We start from the raw sequence: 22,646 nt of genomic DNA, 5'->3' as shown, positions 1-22,646 counted from the left end.
GAGAGAGATTACAAGTAGGCAGAGAGGCAGGCAGAGAGAGAGAGGAGGAAGCAGGCTCCCTGCTGAGCAGAGAGCCCGATGCGGGACTCGATCCCAGGACCCTGAGATCATGACCTGAGCCGAAGGCAGCGGCTTAACCCACTGAGCCACCCAGGTGCCCCGTACTCAGCAGTTTTTGACCTCCAGGAGCAGCTGGGCCCTCAGCCTCTCTATTCCTCTGCTCATAGTCCACTGGCATTTACGACAGGGCAGTTCCCACCTTCCCAACAGCCATCCTACTCCCCGCGCCACAAACCTGCCTCCTTGACCGGCAGCCGAGTCTCCTTTTGACAAAGATCATTGGACAGAACTGAAAGTTTTCTTAACTTTCTCCAGAGTATCTGGAGAACCTATTCGCTTCTGTCCTCTCCGTCTGCCTCGGCCCAGGGTTAGCTCCCTATCTTCCCCCACCTGCACCATCACATGAGCCTCCTAAGCTGTCAGTCTCTGCCCCCCCCCAACCGCCGCAGCACTCTGGGTTTTGTGCCACCTTCCACACAGCCCCCAGAATTACCTTTCTGAAATACAGATCTTATCCCCTCCCTTTCTTGCTTCAAATCCTTGAGTGCTTGTGCTTTGTCCCTTAGATGAAGTCCAGAAGCTTTCACTTGGTATCCGAAGGCCTCTTGCAGATTAGCCCTCCTGTCCTTGTGTTGCAGCATCACCCACATTTCAGCTGCGATGGACTGACTTGTTGTTCTTTAAACTTGCCAAACACATTTACACTCTTGTGTCTTTGCAAGTTCTCTCCCCTCTGCTGGCAGCTGCCCTTCCCTGTCCTGTCACCTGTTCAAATCCTCCCGGTACATTTGATGGTAAGTGAAGCAGTGTATTACTGGCTCAGTGCCTGGAGTCTTGCACACTCACTATATCTTGTGGTGATTATTAGTATTGATTTTAAGACTTGGCTTCTGGGAAGCCTTCTCTGACCTCCTCCCTGGATAGAATGTCCCCGGCTAGCATGTCTGTGTAACCTCTACCAAGGTGTGTTTTGGTTAGCAAGGTTTTTCTATAAAGGGCTAAGTAGGCTTTGCAAGCCATACCACAACTGTTCTGTTTTGCTGTTGTGGCAAGAAAACAGTGACAGCAGTAAATGAATGGGTGTCGTTGTATTCTAATAAAACCTTACTCACAAAAACAGATGGGAGACAAAAACAGTTGGCTTCCAGGCCATCCTTGCTTCAAATTGCAAGTTTGCAAATCCTTGCTTTAGTTTATACATCTGTGTGGTAGTCCGTTATATTATATGGATATACCATAGGTGATTTAACAAGCCATTTATTAATATACATTTAAGTTGCTGGTTCTCTCTCTCTTTTTTTTTTTTCCTTAAGATTTTATTTCTTGGGTTGCCTGGGTGGCTCAGAGGGTTAAGCCTCTGCCTTTGGCTCAGGTCATGATCTCAGGGTCCTGGGATCTAGCCCCACATTGGGCTCTCTGCTTCTCAGGGAGCCTGTTTCCTCCTCTCTCTCTGCCTGCCTCTCTGCCTACTTGTGATGTCTGTCTGTCAAATAATTTTTTTAAAAAAATCTTAAAAAAAAAAGATTTTATTTCTTTATTTGAGACAGAGAGAAAACAAGTGCGGGGAAGGGCAGAGAAAGACTCGGGACTTGATCCCAAGACTTGATCCCGAGAGACTCCAGCATCATGACCTGAGCCAAAGGCAGACGCTTAACCAGCTGAGCCACCCAGGCGCCCTCTGATTCTTTTTATTACAAGTAATTCTGCACAGCCTTGTACATATCCTTTGCTGACTTTTATAGATCTATCTGTGGGAGAGATTCCTAGAAAGTAGGATTACTGCATTGGATATACATTTAAAATTTTGCTTTCCATAGAGGTTGTGCTTGTTCCCACTCCCATCAACAGTATATGAGAGTGCCAGCTCCCTTATGTACTTGCCAATTCTCAGACCATAAAAAATGTGACACACTTTAGTTCTCAGATTAAACAAGTAGGATTGTTTGGATTGAGCTTTAAACACCTTGCTATTCTCGGGGCACCTTGGAGGCTCAGTCAGTTAAGCATCGACTCTTGGTTTTGGCTCTGGTCATGATCTCACAGTGGTAGGACTGAGCCACTCATTGGCTCAGGGTCGAGACAGTTTAAGATTCTTTCTCCTGGGGCCCCTGGGAGGCTGAGTGGGTTAAAGCCTCTGCTTTCGGCTCAGGTCATGATCCCAGGGTCCTGGGATGGAGCCCCACATCGGGCTCTCTGCTCAGCAGGGAGCCTGCTTCCTCCTCTCTCTCTGCTGGCCTCTCTGCCTACTTGTGATCTCTGTCTGCCAAATAAATAAATAAAAATCTTAAAAAAAAAATTCTTTCTCCCTCTCCTCCTTAGCCCCTCCCCACTCTCCTGCATGCTCTCCCTCAAAAAAAAAGTCTTGCAGTTCTCGAAAGATAGATCAGATCAGTAACACTGATTATTTCTGAAGAATGAGATTATCATTTTACTTTCTTGTTTTATACTTTCTATGGTGAGATATTTTCAGTGCACAGGCCTTATTTTATCCAAACAAAAAAAAAATGTGTAAAGCATATTATGTCTTAGAAATAATTACAATAGTTTTATATATTTTTTAAGGTTTTTTTGTTTTTTTTAACTTGTTGGAGAGAGAGAGACAGAGATAGTGAGAGATTGCGGGGGCAAGGAGGAAAGGGAGAAGCAGGCTCCCCACTGAGCAGGGAGCCCGATGCGGGATTCGATCCCGGGACTCCAGGATCATGACTTGTGCCAAAGGCAGTTGCTTAATCAACTGAGCCACCTAGGAGCCCTGCTTTATGTATTTCTGCCCCATAGCAGCTATATTTTAGAAAGAAAAAAACAACCTTGTACAAGAAAAAGCAGCCCCTGTCTAAAGTTTTCCAGTGTAGACAAATGCTGATCTGTTCACTGCGTGAGCATCTTGTGGATAGAAATTTTCTTCCTTGGGGGCTCCTGGGTGGCTTAGTGGGTTAAAGCCTTTGCCTTTGGCTCAGGTCATGATCTCAGGGTCTTGGGATCTAGCCCCGCACCCGCTCTCTGCTCAGCGGGGAGCCTGCTTCCCTCTCACTCTCTGCCTGCCTCTCTGCCTACTTGGGCTCTCTATTAAATAAATAAACGCTTTAAAAAAAAATAAATTTTCTTCTTCAGTCCACAAAGACGGCATCCCCCAAGCAAACATTTCCGTGTACCACCAGCCCCACTGCCATACGGGATTACTACAGTTTACAAAATGACAGGCTTGTTCGCGAGTGCCAGCAGCGTCCAGCTTATTATGCATGTTATTCCCTTACTACCTGCCAGGCCTGTGTGAATGAGCCGGCTAATGAGAGACCTGGGAAGAAAAGACATAATGCAGTGTTGAGTCCCGTCAAGCAGCCAGTAAAGACCTGACACTTAGCTGCGGTGTCCCCTGACTCAGTATCACTGTCGCCTTGGAGGCCTCCCACTGAGATTTTGCATTTCCTGAATTTCTTCAGATTCCCAGCAGAATCAGCCTGGCAACACGGCAGTGCCTCTGGTCGGAGACGCTAATTCCCCCAGGCTTCCCAAAGCCCGGCCACCGGTCCACGTGCTTCACTTACTGCATATTTTACTTCCTATAGAATGGGAACTACAAAATCATATCCCTCCTGGAACTATACGGAAGGCCTGGATCTCAGGTGGCGAGAATGGGCCCTGGATGAAACTTATGAGGGGAGAGATAACAACAGAGGATTTCTTGCAAGAATTTGGGAGACTTTGCTCTGAAATTGTGAGTGATAAAAACACTTGAATTTACATATTCTTTTTGCCAAATGGGGGACACCCTACTCACCCATTAAAGATAAAGAGGTAAAAACCTAATAATTTATTTTAAGTTTTTCATTTCTTTGTGTTTTTTTTTTCAATATTTCAAGTTTTTATTTATTTTGTTTGGTTGATTTTTTTTTTTTTTGGTTGATTTTTTTCAAAATTTTATTTAAATTTTAGTTAGTTAACATACAGTGTAATATTAGTCTCAGGAGTAGTTGATACATCACTTGGATACAACACCCAGTGTTCATCACAAGTGCTCTCCTTAACACCCATCACCCATTTATGGTAAAAGTTGGGGTTTTTTAAAGATTTTATTTATTTATTTGACAGACAGAGATCACAAGTAGGCAGAGAGGCAGGCAGTGGGGTGGGGGTGGGGGCGGGAAGAAGGCTCCTTGCTGAGCAGAGAGCCTGATGTAGGTAGGGCTTGATCCCAGGACCCTGAGATCATGACCTGAGCTGAAGGCAGCAGCTTAACCCACTGAGCCACCAAGGTGTCCCTATAGTAAAAGTTTCTAATGTATTTCTTCCATTCCCAGGAACTCAACTGTAGCTACAGATATGAATAAGTAGAAGTATTCCTTATTGAGCTCTATCAATTCTTGTTCATCTGTAAGAGGAGCTCTCTACATAACAGCTTTGATTGGAAACTTAATTAAGGCAATAGTAAGGGGTGCCTGGGTGTCACAGTCCTTTAATTGTCCAACTCTTGGTTTCAGCTCAGGTTGTGATCTGGTGGCCAGGTCCTGGGACTGAGCCCTGCATCAGGCTCCGTGCTCAACGTGGGGTCTGCTCGAGATTCTCCCTCTCCTTCTGCCTCTGCCCTTCCTACTTATGTTGTCTCTCTTCTCTCTCAAATACATCAATTAAATCTTTAAAAAAAAAAAGTTTAAAAAATTTTTAAAAAGCAGTAATAATATTGACCCTTTTCTCTGTACTAGGTATTGTTCTAAGTTCTTTTTTTTTTTTTTTGTAAGATTTTACTTATTTATTTGAGTGAGAGAGACAGATAGTGAGAGCAAGCATTAGTGGGAAAGAGAGGGAGAAGCAGGCTCCCTGCCAAGCAAAGAGCCTGACATGGGGCTCTATCCCAGGACCCCAGGATCATGACCTGAACTGAAGGCACCCACTTCACTGACTGAACCACCCAGGTGCCCCTGGTTCTAAGTTCTTTATTTACATTAACTCAAGTGTGGACTTCACAGTAATCCTACTAAAATGATTTAAATTATAGTAAACAAAGTTCTGTGGATCAGTGGTTATATTGGTTGTACAATAATGAATGTACTTAACACCACCCAGCCAGACACTTAAAGTAGCTAAAATAGTAAATGTTGTGTTAGGTATATTTTACCACAATTTCAAGTATGTATGTAAAACATTGTGCTAAACGAAAGAAAGCTGATCAAAAAAGACCACATATTGTATGATTCCATTTATATGAAATGCCCAGAATAGGGAAGTCTATAGGAAAAGAAAGTAAATTACTAATTTTCTAGGACTGAGAGTATTGGGGTATGGGAGGTAGAATGGGAAATGATTGCCAGTGTATGTGGGGTTTCTTTTCAGAGTGATGAAAATGTTCTAAGATTGATTGTGGTGATGGTCACACAACCTTGTGAACATATTAAAAACTTTGAATCAGGGACGCCTGGATGGCTCAGTTGGTTGGACGACTGCCTTTGGCTCAGGTCATGATCCCGGAGTCCTGGAATCGAGTCCCACACCGGGCTACCAGCTCCATGGGGAGTCTGCCTCTCTCTCTGACCTTCTCCTCGCTCATGCCCTCTCTCACTGTCTCTCTCTCAAAATAAATAAATAATCTTTAAAAAAAAAAAAACAACTTTGAATCAGGGGCTCCTGGGTGGCTCAGGCAATAAACATATGCCTCCGGCTCAGGTCATGATCTCAGGGTCCTGGGAACGGGTCCCGCATCAGACTCTCTGCTCAGTGGGGAGCCTGCTTCCCCCTCTCCCACTACCTGCCTTTCTGCCTACTTGTGATCTCTCTTTCTCTCTATCAAATAAATAAATTAAAAAAAAAAAAAAAGAAAATCATTACATGTCTTCTGGATCATTAAGGATTAAATCAGATCTGCTTCATATACTTTTGCAGTTGATACTTCTGAAGATTGCCAATCCATAAGTAAAATAGGGAATTCATTTATCAGGAATATTGATAGAGATCACTCCAGTCTCTTCCATTGGCATGGAAAGTCAGTTTTTACAACCTTGTATGCAAAGTTCTGCACAAGAGCCAAAGGAGAATTCCCTAGGCAGCAATATTTTTCTCTGTTGGTGATAAGTTCTTCCTCCTACTCTTAATTATTATCAGTTCTCCTCTCCCCTTCCCGCTTTTAGGTGAAGACCTCTGTACCCGTGGGCTCCTTTTTCTCTCTGCTGACCAGTGACCAAGTGGCAAAGCAGTTCCCAGTGATGACTGAGGCCATAACTCAAATTCGGGCAAAAGGCCTTCGGACTGCAGTCTTGAGCAATAATTTTTATCTTCCCAATGGGAAAAGCTTTTTGCCCCTGGACCGGAAACAGTTTGATGTGGTAAGCTTGAAGTGACCCAAACTATCAAAACAGAGACTCTGTCCTTGCTTCAGGAGTCATCATTAAATGCTGCCTTTTAGCTGATCTTGAGTGAATGGGTTTTCTTATCCAGACTAACTTGACTAAACTAGGTTTAGACATAACAGGACGAAAAGAGGACATTTAAAAGGTCACTGAGCTCTCAGCAAAGTCCAGTATTTATGGGATTTGACAAATGGTTGAAACCTCAGCTTTAGAGACTCTTTCACATTCTGAATTTGAACCTTATTCATCATATAACACACAAACTTCCACTGGGCCTCACGTCTTAAAGGGCCTGCTGACCTTTTCAAAGACCAGTCCTGTTGGGGTGCCTGACTGGCTCAGTCGGAAGGGTGTGAATATTGATCCCAGGGTCGTGAGTTTGAGCCCCTGTGTTGGGTCCAGAGATTACTTAAATAAATAAATATTTTTTAAAAAAGAAGAAGAAGAAAAAGGAGCACTTGGGTGGCTCAGTTGACTAAGAGTCTGACTCTTGATTTTGGCTCAGGTCATGGTCTCAGAGTTAATGATCTCAGGGTTGTGAGCTCAAGCCCCTGCTTAAGATGATTCTTTCTTTCCCTCTGCCTTTGCCCTCCCCCTCAAAAAAGAAAAAAAAAAAAAAAAAAAGACCAGCGATGTTGCTCTCTATTTCTGTGGCATTAGTCCTGAGACTAGTGCTAACAAAACTTACTGCAGTAATGGAAATGTCCAATATGGTTGCTACTACCACACACGGCTATTAAACACTTGAAATGTGGCTAGCATCACTGAAGAACTGAATTTCATTTCATTTTTATTAGTTTAAATGTTAATAATCAGGGCACCTGGGTGGCTCAGTGGGTTAAAGCCTCTGCCTTCGGCTCAGGTCATGATCTCAGGGTCCTGGGATCCAGCCCAGCATCGGGCTCTCTGCTCAGCGGGGAGCCTGCTTCCCCCTCTCTGCCTGCTTGTGATCTCTGTCAAATAAATAAATAAATAAAATCTTTTTTAAAAATGTAAATAATCATATATGGCTGGTTACTGTATTGGCTAGCCCAGTGCTAGACTGTCAAACTACACTGAGGACATACTGAGTGCAGAGATGGTCGTCTGGGCTAGGAGGTTACTATACCTATAAAGGATTCCCCATTTCCCCAAGAGAAATTAGAGTATTATTCTAGGATAGATAACAAATTATTTTTAGATGACCTGCTTAAACTTCAGTTAGAGAATAAATTCTCATTGAGCCGTTATTCTGTGCAGGGTGTTGGCGAGGCATGAAGGGATACCGTGTCACATGTGACGGACGATCTTTGCCTGCTGGTGCACACAGTTGCTGCATTTCAGGGGCTCACTCACCACATGTGGCTAGTGGCTGCTATATCGGACAGTGCAGATACAGCCTTTCCATCACTGCAGAAGGCTCTATCAGATAGTGCTAGTTTAGAACATGAAATCTAGTCGAATGGACAGGCAGAAATTCAGAACACGAAGGTTGGAAATTAGCTTCGCAGCCCATACTGTTTTCACCTGCCACACCCTCCTTCCTTCTTGTAGAAAGCCCATCAGACATGAAGTCCTCACCTCCCTGGACATCATGCCTGGCTCCCCACCTGCTTACATGGTTAGTTTCCCTGCAGTACACATACAGACCTCTTCAAGCTCCCTCCCCTGTGAGCGCTCCGAACCTCGGCCAGATTCCGTCCTGTTTCTGCAGCTTGCAAACCTGCTCTCCTGAACCTCAGTTTTCTCATCTGTACTTCAGGAATAGCAATTTCTAGTTGTAGGGTAGCTTTGTGCCCCCCCACAGAATAATGCATGCAAAGCTCCCTGCATGGTCTGGGCTCATGGCAGTTATTTTCAGAGGTTCCTTCCATCCAGGGCAGCTATAGGAATGATATTGTCATCTGGACAACTGAAGCTGGTCAGGTTCACACTGAGCCCTCCAAGGGAAGCTACAATTTAAAAGACCTATTGAGCTTCTTGAAAAAAATGGACTTGTTTATTTAGACTTCACAGGCTTTCTGGCATGTGCTTTCCAGTAGCTTTTCTGGTGGGTTTTCATATTTTAGATCAGCAGGAGACCTGGAGTTTTAAAAAAATATTTCCTCAAGGGCAGCGATTTAGGTTTTTGTTCTCTAAGGCTCTAAATACATACATACACACACACACACACACGTGCACGGGCACATGCAAACACACACACACACACACACACACACACACATTTCATGGAATAAAGATAGTGTAAGCAATCCTGAATTCTCTAACAGCATTAGAGACTGAACTCTTCAGTATTGTAGGAATCTGTCTTGGCTTTAAGAATTTTTTTTCATCTTTTTTTTTTTTTTTTTTGAACAGTGAATCATTTATTGATAAGTCCATGGTTTCAGTGGTTCATCCTTTTTTTTTTTAAAGATTTTATTTATTTGTCAGAGAGAGGGAGAGAGAGTGAGCACAGGCAGACAGAATGGCAGGCAGAGACAGAGGGAGAAGCAGGCTCCCTGCCAAGCAAGGAGCCTGATGTGGGACTCGATCCCAGGACGCTGGGATCATGACCTGAGCCGAAGGCAGCTGCTTAACCAACTGAGCCACCCAGGCATCTCTCATCTATTTTTTTTTAATTTAAAAAGCTTTTACATTGTTTTTTATTGTAAAAACCCACATAACAGGGGCGCCTGGGTGGCTCAGTGGGTTAAATCCTCTGCCTTCGGGCTCAGGTCATGATCCCAGGGGCCTGGGATCGAGCTCCATGTCTGACTCTCTGCTCAGCGGGGAGCCTGTTTTTCCCTTTCCCTGCCGCTCCCCCTGCTTGTGCTCTCTCTCTCTCTCTCTCTCTCTGTCAAATAAACAAATGAAATCTTTAAAAAATATAATAAAAAAAATAAAGTTCTCAATAACTGCTACAGTAGGTAAGATAGCTGTTCGCATCCCCGTGTTACTGATGAGGACACAGAGGCCCATCACGGCCTCACTGTTTGCCAAAGGTCACTGTGTCTGAAGCAGAACTCTGGATTTCTGAGCTTGCCCCCAGGTAGCAATCCAGGATTTCCATGTCCAACTTCAAAAAGCAACATCATTTTACATCATAACACTCCTAAGTTACTTGTTACAACAAATCTCAACTGTCCTTGTATTATTTCTCTTCAAAAACTATAGCAGGACGCATGTGGGAGCACCGCCTTTTAGAGACACTCACCTCTCACTCCTGTTCCTCACTCAGGTCGTGGAATCCTGCCTAGAAGGGGTCTGTAAGCCAGACCCCAGGATCTACAAGCTGTGCTTGGAGCGGCTTGGCCTGCAGCCGTCTGAGTCCATTTTTCTTGACGATCTTGGACCAAATCTAAAAGCTGCTGCCAGCCTTGGCATTCGCACCATTCAGGTAACGGTCACCATTTTTTGGAACCCCGGCTGTGCAACAGGCACTAGCCTCAGCATATCTGTGCAGACTGTTCACAATCATAGTTGTGTTTAGTGGTTTCCCCCCATGCTGCTGTAGTCTTATTTTTCTTATTAATTAGGAAATCTATGTGACGAGCCACTCACATTTTCAAAGGAAAGGAGGACAAACACCTACCAGAAAGTCAGTTTGAGGAAAGAATTACACAAGGAAGGGCACCCAAGTGGCTCATTTGGTTAAGTGACTGCCTTCAGCTCAGGTCATAATCCCGGAGTCCCAGGATCGAGCCACGCATTGGGCTCCCTGCTCAGTGCTTCTCCCTCTGGCCCTCTCCCCTTGCATGCTCTCTCTCTCTCTCAAAAAAATAAGAAAATCTTAGGGGGAAAAAAAGGAATTACACAAGGACGTGGCTGGCAGGCTTAGGACATTTGGGATGGCAGTTAGGCTATCCTAGTAATGCTGTTCTGGGTTAGGCCACACGGACCACCCAGGTGATGGCTGTGAAGGGTGAGAAGCCACAAGAGGAGGTCTCTGACTGGCTTGTGACGTTTGGGTTTTTGCTATGAAGCTGACAGGCTGTGGGGACAGGGTAGATGCTGCTGTATGCTGGCCTCCTGGTGTGAAGGAGCATCATGGACTCTTAACTGGCACTCTTCCCAGTGGAGAAGAATGATTAATGTGGTTAGGAATTAAATGGGAAGAGGAAGCTCATTCTACAGCTTCCTCGTTAGCTGACTATCCTGGCCTTCAAGGCCCTTGCCCAAAGACCTGACTTCTTGGCTATCTCCCTCTAAAGAACTACCCTTTTAGGGCACGTGGGTGCCTAGGTCCGCTAAGCACCTGTGTTCGGGTCCTAGGATGCCCAGGGTCCTGGGGTCAAGCTCCACATTGGCCTCCCTGTTCAGGAGGAAATCTGCTTCTCCCTCTTCCTCTGCCCCTTCCCCCCCGCTCATGCTCTCTCTCTCTCACTCACATTGTCTCTCTCTCAAATAAATAAAATCTTTAAAAAAAAACCCACAAAACTACCCTTTTGGAGAACAGGCAGGAGGCCAGGTGAGGGTTGACTGGTGATACATGTTCAATATTCTCTTTGAAACCAGGTTAATGACCCAGAAACTGCCGTAAAGGAATTAGAAACCCTTTTAGGCTTTACGATGAGAATGGTTATTCCAAACACTGGCCCTGTGAGAGAAACAGTGGAAATTCCACGAGATTCCTTGGAGAAGTACCTCAAAGACCTACTGGGGACCCAGAGCACAGGTATTTCCATGTTTGTATTTTGCTCTCTTAAGGCTCAGCTTTCAGTCTGGCTCTCCCTTTGAAACCCCTGTGGAATATGCTGGAGACAGGCGGTGTGATGAGGTAAACAGCTGTTGGGCTCAGTGGATCCGAAAGCAGCTTTCAGTCTTGCTTGGGAAAAAGCATTAACCCCAAAAGGTCACGTGTCCCCTCTTCCACCTGAGTGTGTGTATGTTGGGGGGAGGTTTACGGGGGTCCCCTGGGACCTGGAGCCAGTGGTATGTGCCCAGAAGCACTGGAGTGTGTCTAATTGTTTTGAGGCAACAGCCTGTTTTGTGAAGGTGACTTAAGAAGTTCCCTGAGTTGACAATGGGACAAGGTCCTTCTTTCATTCTTTGAATTTCAGTCTCAGGGAAAAAAAACAGCTAGCTGCCTCAGGGGCTCTTTTTTTTTTTTTAAGATTTTTTTATTTTATGGAGAGAGACACAGCAAGAGGGGGAACACAAGCAGGGAGAGTGGGAGAGGGAGAAGCAGGCTTCCCACAGAGCAGGGAGCCTGATGCAGGGGTCGATCCCAGAACCCTGGGATCATGACCCGAGCTGAAGGCTGAGCCACCGAGGGAATGAAGACATTCCCACATGGTAATAAAGCCTTGCTTCCATACATTCAATCCTTGAAAAAGACATTTTGTGTTGTGCTTCACAGTTCTGTTCTCCAGGAATTGGATTGTGCTTAGGGTCTCTTGTACTGCTAAGGGGCCCTTTTGGAGCAGACCCGCAAACTCCCATTGCCTGCTCTTCTGATCATGTGAGACGAGATATGTCCAGAGTTCGGTCTTATAATGAAGCTGAGGGTTCATCAGGATGTTCCTGGGAGGGAGCCCCAGAGTTCAGCCCACTGGGGTGGGAAAGCGCGTCCCGTGAAAGCACTTTGGCTCAGCTGTTGGCCTCTGCAGAAGCTGCTTTCAGCTGTCATGCCAGTGTCAGGCATGGTTTGGCCGGGTATGGGCTGAGGGACACACAAGGGCACTGCTCATCCTTAAGCTTAAAGCATCCCATTTCGCCTGATTGGTTGTCACGATTGTGCTTTGGCTGATAAACAGAATCAAAACAGCTTTTCTTCGCAGAACGGGAGTTGGCCAGAGGGACAAAATCGGACACCTGTACAAAGTGAGAAGGACGGTGGTAGAAACGGAGTGGCCTTTGCCATATGGTAGTGGACCTGAGCTGGGGCAGGGGGGCAGGTACACCTGGCCCTCAGTCATTTCTGGTGCCCGAGGAGGAGGTGTAGCCCAAATCAGAATGTTCTGCACACCCCAAATGTGGTATTCATTAGAAAACAGGAATGCCCAGCTCTGTCCTCCAGAACCGCTTTCATTTTCTTGATTTTCAAACTTGCAGGTCCATTGGAACTTCTTCGGTTTGATCATGGGCAGTCCAGTCCAACCTACTATGTTAGGCTCGGTAACCACCAGCTGGTTCTGAAAAGGAAACCCCTGGGGACACTCGTTCCATCCACCCATGCAGTAGAGAGGGAGTTCAGGTAACTTCTCAGAGCCAGGGTGTCCTCACCCCCCAGGCTCCCCAGCTCAGCCCCGAACTAACAAGCCACCACCCCATCAGAAAGCCCTGACACATTTAATGTGCAAGTGTGAATTTCCAAAATTATTTCCAATAAGAACATGTCACCTAATTTTATTCCGAAGTTTGTTTTTTTGCTTCTCTAGACCTACACCTCTAGAAAACTAGACTTTTGGGGGGGAATCTCTGGGTGAAAAAGAGTGTTCCTGAAATAGGAAATATTAAACATAGTAGGTTGAAAAACCTAGTTCCAAACTAGAAAATTCTGGATGGGCTCCATTGGTTGGGGGCTTATTCTCCTGGAGGCCTTTCTCCTGTTCTGCTCCCTTCTCCCTTCCAGCCCTCGATACTCTGCAGAAGGAGTGCTGCAGAGTAGGAAAGGAAATGTGATGTCTCTTGGCCCCTTCTTGTTCGTACTGTTTACTCTCTGTCCTTGGGACTTTTCAGTTCCTGGAGTCTGACTTCTCCAACTACTATAGGCACTGGTGACTGATGATTATGAAGCCTTAGGGGGTCATCAGAGGAGAAAACCTATAGCTATTTCTTTCTTTCTTTTTTTTTTTTAAAAGATTTATTTATTTATTTATTTGACAGGCAGAGATCACAAGTAGGCAGAGAGGCAGGCAGAGAGAGAGGAAGAAGCAGGCTCCCTGCTGAGCAGAGAGCCCGATGTGGGGCTCCATCCCAGGACCCTGGAATCATGACCTGAGCCGAAGGCAGTGGCTTTAACCCACTGAGCCACCCAGGCGCCCCCCTATAGCTATTTCTGAGCATTTATATATGCGTTCATGCAGGAACAGGTGTGCATTTACAGGAGAGAAACCCTAAAATATGAAGCCCCCACTCTGCTCTTCTGCACCCTGCTTACAAACGCTCTCTGAGCATTCCCAGACGTACTGAGAAATTCTGGGGGTGCTATTCCAAAAATCCAGGAATGCAGAGAATTTCCATTTTAGTAAAGGAATAAAATGTGCATTTGAAGATGAAACATAATATGGTATCTGCTTATAAAGTGCCAAATGGAGAATTTTGGGAATTTTGGAAAACAGCATGACACAATTTATTAAAAACCTCAGAGTTGTCACACTTCTAGATCTAGTAATTCTAGTTAGAGGAATCTCTCCTTAAAAAATAATTCTCGGGGGTGCCTGGGTGGCTCAGTGGGTTAAGCCGCTACCTTTGGCTCAGGTCATGATCTCAGGGTCCTGGGATCGAGCCCTGCATTGGGATCCTTGCTCGGTTGGTGGGGAGCCTGCTTCTTTCTCTGCCTCTGCCTGCCTCTCTGCCTGCTTGTGCTCCCTGTCTCTCTGTCAAATAAATGAAAAAGTAAAATTTTTAAAAATAATAATAATAATAATTCTTGGAGCGCCTGGGTGGCTCAGTGGGTTAAGCCTCTGCCCTCGGCCCACGGGTCATGGTCCCCGGGTCCTGGGATCCAGCCTCGCTTCGGGCTCTCTGCTCGCTGGGGAGCCCGCTTCCTCCTCTCTCTCTGCCTGCCTCTCTGCCTACTTGTGATCTCTCTCTCTCAAATAAATAAATAAAATCTTTTTTTTTTTTTAAGATTTTATTTATTTATTTGACAGACAGAGATCTCAAGCAGGCAGAGAGGCAGGCAGAGAGAGAGAGAGAGAGGGAAGCAGGCTCCCTGCTGAGCAGAGAGCCCGAAGCGGGACTTGATCCCAGGACCCTGAGATCATGACCCGAGCCGAAGGCAGCGGCTTAATCCACTGAGCCACCCAGGCGCCCCAATAAGTAAAATCTTTAAAAAAATAAAAGGAGAGATAAAATGTATTGGCTTCATAATTTAAATCTTTCAGGAATGATTAGATCCAGGGGCCCAAATAATATCACCAGGACCCATTCATTCTCTCTCTACCTCCATCTCTCTACTCTTTTTTCCCTCTATAACCTTAGTGAATGTTCCAGCGTACCTCCTGAGATTGACTTATTGGCCCAATATGAACCATCGTCTGGGGTCAGGAGGCTGCACTGTTCAGGTTGGCCGAATCTGGCTCTTGTGCCCATCCCTGGAAACAAGCACTGGGTCAGTCCCATCCAAACTCTGTGGACTGACAGTAGCTACAGAGAGCCGTTTCCCAAAGGAAACCCTAGGTATTAATATCAGAACATGAAGCAGGGAAAGGACACCAGGCAGGCAAAAGCAGGAGCCAAATACTGGTGACAAGACGGAGTAATTATATTTCTATTTAAAACACTTAAAAATGGGGCGCCTGGATGGCTCAGTGGGTTAAAGCCTCTGCCTTCGGTTCAGGTTATGATCTCAGGGTCCTGGGATCGAGCCCCGCATCGGGCTCTCTGCTCAGCAGGGAGCCTGCTTCCTCCTCTCTCTCTCTGCCTGCCTCTCTGCCTACTTGTGATCTCTCTCTGTCAAATAAATAAATAAAATCTTTAAATAAATAAATAAATAAATAAATAAATAAAACACTTAAAAATGCCAAATACTGGTGATAAAACCGAGTAATTATTTTTCTGTTTAAAACATTTAAAAATTTCCTCCTTGGGGGTGCCTAGGGTGACTCAGTCAGTTAAGCATCCGACTCTTGATTTCAGCTCAGGTCATGGTCTCAGGGTCATGAGATTGAGCTTCAAGTCAGGCTCCACGCTCAGTATGGAGTCTGCTTGGGATTCTCTCTCTCTCTCCCCCACTCTGCCCCTTTCCCTGCTCTCTCTTAGGCACGCTTTCTCAAATTAAAAAAATAAAATCTTAAAAAAGAAAAAAAAAAAAAAAGAATGGGACGCTTGGGTGGCTCAGTTGGTTCGGCCATTGCCTTTGGCTCAGGTCATGGTCTCAGAGTCCTGGGACTGAGTCCCATATGGGGCGTCCCCTGCTCTGTGGGGAGCCTGCTTCTCCCTCTCCCTCTGCCTGCCACTCCTCCTGCTTGTGCTCTCTCTCTCTCTCTCTCTATGTGTCAAATAAATAAAATCTTAAAAAAAGGAAAGAAGGAAAAAAAAAAAAAGAATGTCTCCTGTGGACAGCATATCATTAAGTCTTGCCTTTTCTATGCAGTAAGACAATCTCTGTCTCAATTAAAATGTTTAGTCTAATAAATGTAATGTAACTATTGATGTTTGAATTAGTTCTATAATTTTGCTATTTGTTTCTTGTTTTTCCCATGTTTTTTGTTCTTCTTGACTATCTTAGGGACAATTGAATATTTTTTAGAATTCTGCTTTAATTTCTGCATGTACTGATTTTAATTCAGAAAAATAGTTTCAAGAAAATCTCAATTCAGCCAGCACTGCTACTCATTTCTCTTTGTTCCAACAGGATAATGAAAGCCCTTGCCAATGCTGGAGTGCCTGTTCCCAAGGTTCTTGACCTCTGTGAAGATTCAAGGTAATGTTCTGATTTATTTCTTTTATTACATATTCAAATTACAGAAAAGAAAAGCCCATATAGTAACTCAAATACCAGTTTGTTAGAGTGAAGACAAATACATTTGGGGTGGGAGAGGAAAGAGACTTTATAGCAACCTCCCCTGGAGGTTCACAGGTCCTTAAGTTGTCCTGAAAGAAATGCCTGCTTTTGTGAAAATTGGTAGGAAACATTCTTTATCATTTAAAAATTTATATCCATCTACTTTCATATTGCTTATTTTTACTAATTTTTTATTATGTTCCTTCTAAACTGCTTTGTAATAAAGTTTTTGAATCTATCTCTTTTTGTCCCAAATTTTTAACTAAGAAAATTTTGAAACATACAGAAAAGTTGAAAGAAGAAAAAAAATAGTATAAAGAGTCCTTCATCTAGATTAAAACATTGTTAACATTTTGCCATATTTATAGATGTATGTATATAGATGTATTTTATGTGAATAACTTTAATAGCAATAATTATACAATCTAATAATTTTATAACTTTACACATTTTATAAATAAATATCTGTTTTCTCTCTCACTTTATATCAGTTATTTTTGGCTGAATCTTTTTTAAAAAGATTTTATTTATTTATTTGACAGACAGAGATCACAAGTAGGCAGAGAGGCAGATGGGGGCAGGAAGGCTCCTCATTGAGCAGAGAGCCTGATGTGGGCCTCGATCTCAGGACCCTGAGACCATGACCTGAGCTGAAGGCAGAGGCTTAACCCATGGAGCCACCCAGGTGCCCCAACTGGCTGAATTTTTTGAAGTGCTTTGCATACAGCATAAACTGCCTAAAAATAAAGACATTTTCTTTCATAACCACAGCAGTGTTATTATACTTAAGATAATTAACAATAATTTAATAATAAATTTAATATATAGCCCATGGTTAAGACAGGATAAACAGTTTTTTGTTTTTTTTTTAAGATTTTATTTATTTATTTGACAAACAGATCACAAGTAGGCAGAGAGGCAGGCAGAGAGAGGGGGAGAAGCAGGCTCCCCGCTGAGCAGAGAGCCCAATGCGGGGCTCAATCCCAGGACCCCCAGGATCATGACCTGAGCTGAAGACAGAGGCATTAACCCACTGAGCCACCCAGGTGCCCCAGGATAAACAGTTTTAATGGTAGCCTTTTCAAAACAACTTTTTAGAATTGTAAACTGATTTCTAATAATGACTAAAAAATGGGTTAATGAGAGTTTGGTGTATCACCTTAATACCACAGGGGAGTATATGTGCCACTCACACCAGCAGAGAATGACAGAAATAACATCAATGAGATGGAATAGTTATTGAAGCCTCATTGGAACCAGGCAATCCTTGTATATTTGCTCCCCTAATTCTTATAACAACCCTTTGAAGTTTTCCAGATTAAAACAACAAAGCCCAGAGGGGTCAGTAAATCTCTCACAATCACACTGCTAGGAAAAGCCAGAGGCAGGATTCAGACCTGGTTCTGTGTGGCTCCGAAGTCCCCCCCTCAACATGGCGCTTTCCTCCATTATCACACTTACACTTCATTCCTGTCGCTTGCACGAGTGGACCAAACACAAGAGAGACATGCTGGCAAAAACGTGTAGACGGGGCTGTGTGTGTGGTGGTTTGGCGATGGGGTACTTCCAACCCTCTGTGCTTATGTACGAAGGAAAGGAAGTGTCCAGCACTCTGGGTCTGAACTCGTTCCCCAGCACTTAGCGCAAACAGAAAGAGCAGTGCGGCACGCCTGGATGGCTCAGTCCATTGAGCAGCTGGCTCTTGTCAGCTCAGGTCATGATCTCAGGGGCGTGGGATCGAGCCCCACATTGGGCTCCACATTCAGTGGGGAGTCTGCTTGAGGGTTCTTTCTCTCCCTCTGCCCCTCCCCCTTCTCTCTCATGCACATGCACTTTCTAAAATAAATAGTCTTAAAAAAAAAAAAAAGGGGTGCCTGGGTGGCTCAGTGGGTTAAGCCGCTGCCTTCGGCTCAGGTCATGATCTCAGGGTCCTGGGATCGAGTCCCGCATCGGGCTCTCTGCTCAGCAGGGAGCCTGCTTCCTCCTCTCTCTCTCTCTGCCTGCCTCTCTGCCTACTTGTGATCTCTCTGTCAAATAAATAAATAAAATCTTAAAAAGAATAAGAGCAATGCCCTAACAGCCTGAGCTGGGCTGAAACCTTCCACCTGTGTCCCTCCCAGGATCATCGGCACACCCTTCTATCTGATGGAGTACTGCCCAGGCCTCATCTACAGAGACCCCTCTCTGCCAGGCTTGGAGCCCAGCCAGAGGCGGGCCATATACATTGCCATGAACAGAGTCTTGTGCAAAATTCACAGTGTGGACCTCAAGGCTGCCGGCCTAGAAGACTATGGGAAACACGGTGAGAAGGCCGCCATTTGTCTTTTGTGCTGACGGGTTCCTCATTGGTGCCCTTATCCTCAGGATTTGCATGATGTCAGGGTGTTCACGCACCTGGTGTTTGCTAACTGTGAGGGGGCTTCTTAGCCCCCTCCTTGGACATCCAGTTTCATTTTAATCGAGGTGTCATTTACCTAATACATTATCCTCATTACGTCCCTTCCTGGCCTATAGAATCTCTCTCCCGTGCAACTTTGATCTTGCTGGCATTTCAATCTTTATTTTTTCTGGTACTGGCCAAGAGTACTTAAGATACTTTCTTCTGGGGCACTTGGGTGGCTCAGTGGGTTAAGCCTCTGCCTTCGGCTCAGGTCATGATCTCAGGGTCCTGGGATCGAGTCCTGCATCGGGGTCTCTGCTCCTCGGGGAGCCTGCTTCTCCCTTCCCCTCTGCCCACTTGTGATCTCTCTCTCTCTCTCTCTCTGTCAAATAAATAAATAAAAATAAAATCTTTTTAAAAAAAAGATACTTTCTACTGTTTTATACTCTTTCCCCTAAATATTCTTTTCAACAGGGATAGACTTTTAAAATGCCATTATGCCAAGGCATTTTCTTGGTAGAGTGTGTTTCTGCTTGTCTTTTACTGTCTGAGAGTTCCAGTTGTTCCTTGTCCTCATTGTTATTGTCAGTTTTCTTCCTTCCTTTTTTTTTTTTTTTAAGTCAGGTGTATTGAAGTGTAACATTCTATATATTTGACAAACACACATAATTTTAAAACCACCATCACCACTGTCTCCATGCACCAACTTTAGCACGAGCCAAAGAATTTCACTTTTTCTTCCCTGGAAAGTTCAAGAGTATCTGACTCTTGATCAGTATGTATGCTTGGCTCTAGTCAAAAAGAACTTTCCAGCTAAGCTGTATTTTCATTCTCTGCTTTTAGCCAAAATGTGTTTTCGATAGGACCACATCAGAAGCTGTAGTCTCCCATGTACATCTCCCGCATACATCAACCTCCTGCCCTTTCTGCCAAGTCACCTAAAGTTCCACCTCTCCACAGGCACATGAGCTGAGTCCCCACAAGTGATCAGTTTGAAACACTTTTCTACAAAAGAGAAAGCTTGCTGACTTCCCAGCCCAAATTGAGGGGGGTACTCCCCATCCCTTCCAAGGACAGCCAGATCCACTCCCTCCATATTCTTTTTTTTTTTTATTAAGATTTTATTTATTTATTTGAGAGAGAGAGATCACAAATAAGCAGGGGGGGCGGAGCAGGCTCCCCGCGGAGCAGAGAGCCCAATGCGGGGCTCAATCCCAGGACTGATCACGACCTGAGCCGAAGGCAGAGGCTTAACCCACTGAGCCACCCAGGTGCCCCCATCTCCCCCATATTCTAACCTGTTGACTAGGGATACCAACTCAGTGTGAATTCCCCTCCACCTCATTTGGAAATAAAAATGTATTTGTTGTTTATCTGAAATTCACATTTAACTGGGTATCCTATATTTGATCTGGCAGCCGTCATCCCCAATAAAAAGGCCAAGAGGCAAAGACAACACATGTTGTCCATATTGATCCATGTTTCAAGATGCAAAGAGCATTGGAGCAGAAGTTGGATGCTAATTTGTCAGGGACCTTGGACAAGTCTCCTTACTTGTTACAGTTTTCTCTATAGTAAGGTAGTAAAAGTTGGGTTAAAAAAACAAACAAACAAAATGTCCTGCACTCCCTCCCTCACAAGTGGTAGCTGTCCCTGTGCTTTGAATGAAGGTAAAGCCTCAGGCAGGTGCAGTGATGGGCAGTGTGACGTCCTGCCCTGGACAGACAGCAGCTTCTGTGCTGAGTGGATCCTTTGCCTTTTACAAAGGAGACTGTTTTGATGCTCTTTTCACTGACCTCTTAGCGCAAAGAGGTAGAGCAGAAATCGGATGTGATATCACGTGACCCAAGGGCCGGCATCCTGGGCCATGGGCTGTGTTTTGAGCTTAATAGCATAAAGCAGCTTCATCATGCTTCGGGTTCACTGATCAGGGACGCATCAGCTCTCCCTTTTCAAGAAACCTGCAATTTCTCTGGTGATGTCAGGAATCCAGCTGCTGGGCAGGGCATTGGCTATAAATAGACACCACCATTTGTGCACAGGGTGGCATATTTGAATAAATTTACATATTCAAATATATTCAAATAGTTGCTTGCGCAAGTGATTATCTCCACGAAACTCATCACGTGGGTTGCCTTTGGGAAAAAGAGCGGAGTGGCTGGCAGAGGGTGGGAGAAAGAGTACCGTATGCCCTTCTGTCCCTTTATTCCAAGCCATGTGTATGTATTATCTATTCAAGAGCACACACATTTACATTTGTTAAAAAAATAAGAGAGAGAGATTGCACACAAACATGATTTCTAATTAAGAGGAACTTTTGACGGGACGCCTGGGTGGCTCAGTCCGTTAAGCCGCTGCCTTCGGCTCAGGTCATGATCCCGGGGTCCTGGGATCGAGTTCCGAATCAGGCTCCTTGTTCAGTGGGGAGCCTGCATTCCCCACCCTACCACTTGCTCATGCTCTCTATTTCTGACAAATAAATAATAAATAAATAAATAAATAAAATCTTTAAAAAAAAAAAAAAGCGGCACTTTTGACAAAGATCCTTTAGGTACAGTCCAGTTACCACAAAGAACCTTTCCATCACCAGTGACCTACAAAGAGCACATAATCCTCTTTTCTTATCCCAGTCTGCTTGAGGAAAAATGTTTCAGTGCCTTGGCAGGGTTGATAGCGGCCAGTGGCCAACAGAGCCAGAGACGGGGCAGCTGCGTCTGTTTCCCATGAGAAGAGAATGTGTGCAGCGTTGGTTGGTGTGTTTGGGGTGGGAGGTCCCAAAACCGTATAAGAGATTTTCCTTTTTTTAAAAAAAAAAATTTATTTTATTTATTTATTTGAGAAAGAGAGAGAGGGAAAGAGAGCAGAGGGAGAATCAGAGGGAGAGGGACAAGCAGACTCTGCACTAAGCAGTCCAGTGTGAGGCTTGATCTCACAACCCTGAGATCATGACTTGGGCCTAAATCAAGAGTTGGATGCTCAACCGACTGAGCCACCCAGGCGTCCCAGTATAGGAGATTTTCCTGAAAGACTCCTTTCACAGGCTCAGGTCCTGTGTGTGTGTTTCTTTTTTAAAGATTTATTTAGACAGAAACAGAGAGAGAGAGTGTGCATAGTTGTGTGTGAGTTGGGGGGGGGTGTTGCAGAGAGAGAGAATCCTTAAGCAGACTCCTGAGCATGGATCTTGAGGCAAGGCTCGATCCCACAACCCTGAGATCATGACCTGAGTCAAAACCAAGAGTCAGACGCTTAACCACCTGAGCCACCCAGGCGCCTAACTCAGTTCCTATGGTCTTTGTATTTAACTTATGATTATAATTTACAAACTTACAGAAATGTGAATAGTACATATGTACTATTGTACTATGTACAATGTACATAGTACAATAAATAACGACATATTCCCACTACTAATTTTAACAGGGGTTAACTTTTGCCATATTCGCTTCTCTTTCCCTCTCCCTCTCCTTCTGTTTCTGTCTCTCTCTGTATATAATTATATATATTTAACAAAGCTGTAGAGACCCTAGCACTTGACTCCTAAATACTTAAGTATGCATTTCCTAAAAATAAGGACGATCCCCAATACTACTCTCACATTAAAGAAAATTTGTAACTTTCCCTGAATATTTCAAATCCACTCCAGGGGCATCTGGGTGGCTCAGTGGGTTAAGCCTCTGCCTTCGGCTCTGGTCATGATCTCAGGGTCCTGGGATCGAGCCCCGCATCGGGCTCTCTGCTCAGCAGGGAGCCTGCTTCCTCCTCTCTCTCTCGGTCTGCCTCTCTGCCTACTTATGATCTCTGTCTGTCAAATAAATAAAATCTTAAAAATAAAATAAAATAAAATAAAACCCACTCTATATTCAGATACATTTCATCAATTACCCCCTTATATCTTTTTAAAAATGATTTCTTTATTTTAGAGAGAGAGAAGGTGGGGACAGACAGAGAGAGAGAATCTCAAGCAGACTCTGCACTGAGCGTGGAGCCAGATGTGGGGTTTGATTGCAGGATCCTGAGATCATGACCTGAGCCATAATTAAGAGTCAGATGCTTAACTGACTGAGCCATCCAGGCTCCCCTCCCCTTAAATCTTTTATAAATGAGTTCCCCCCCTCAATCGGGATCTGATCAAAGAATCTAGAACAGTCCCTCCCATCTCTTTTTTTCAATGAAATTTTTAACAGACCAAGTCAGTGTGTTATATATTTATCTCGATTATTTCCTTACGGTTTTA

The 22,646-nt window shown here is 44.5% G+C and overlaps 2 protein-coding genes across 3 annotated transcripts in view; one reads left to right on the top strand and one right to left on the bottom strand.

Annotated features, from left to right (window-relative positions):
- LOC122903422 (BRCA1 associated protein) overlaps window positions 1-22,646 on the bottom strand; it is a 154,668-nt gene that overhangs the window by 35,177 nt on the left and 96,845 nt on the right. The gene's annotated exons all lie outside the window — the stretch shown is intronic.
- Window positions 1-22,646, top strand: part of ACAD10 (acyl-CoA dehydrogenase family member 10) — a 32,698-nt gene that overhangs the window by 1,501 nt on the left and 8,551 nt on the right. Inside the window, exons 2-8 of the mRNA XM_044244256.1 lie at window positions 3,627-3,775; window positions 6,180-6,374; window positions 9,598-9,756; window positions 10,875-11,034; window positions 12,414-12,555; window positions 15,883-15,951; window positions 18,153-18,334. Of these exons, the coding sequence (XP_044100191.1) occupies window positions 3,627-3,775; window positions 6,180-6,374; window positions 9,598-9,756; window positions 10,875-11,034; window positions 12,414-12,555; window positions 15,883-15,951; window positions 18,153-18,334 (1,056 nt within the window). The remainder of the gene's footprint in view (window positions 1-3,626; window positions 3,776-6,179; window positions 6,375-9,597; window positions 9,757-10,874; window positions 11,035-12,413; window positions 12,556-15,882; window positions 15,952-18,152; window positions 18,335-22,646) is intronic.

The sequence above is a fragment of the Neovison vison genome, chromosome 3, assembly GCF_020171115.1.
Source record: "Neovison vison isolate M4711 chromosome 3, ASM_NN_V1, whole genome shotgun sequence".
Lineage (NCBI taxonomy): Eukaryota > Metazoa > Chordata > Mammalia > Carnivora > Mustelidae > Neogale > Neogale vison.
The sequence above is the reverse complement of the archived record's forward strand: the minus strand, read 5'-3'. Positions and strand labels throughout refer to the sequence as shown.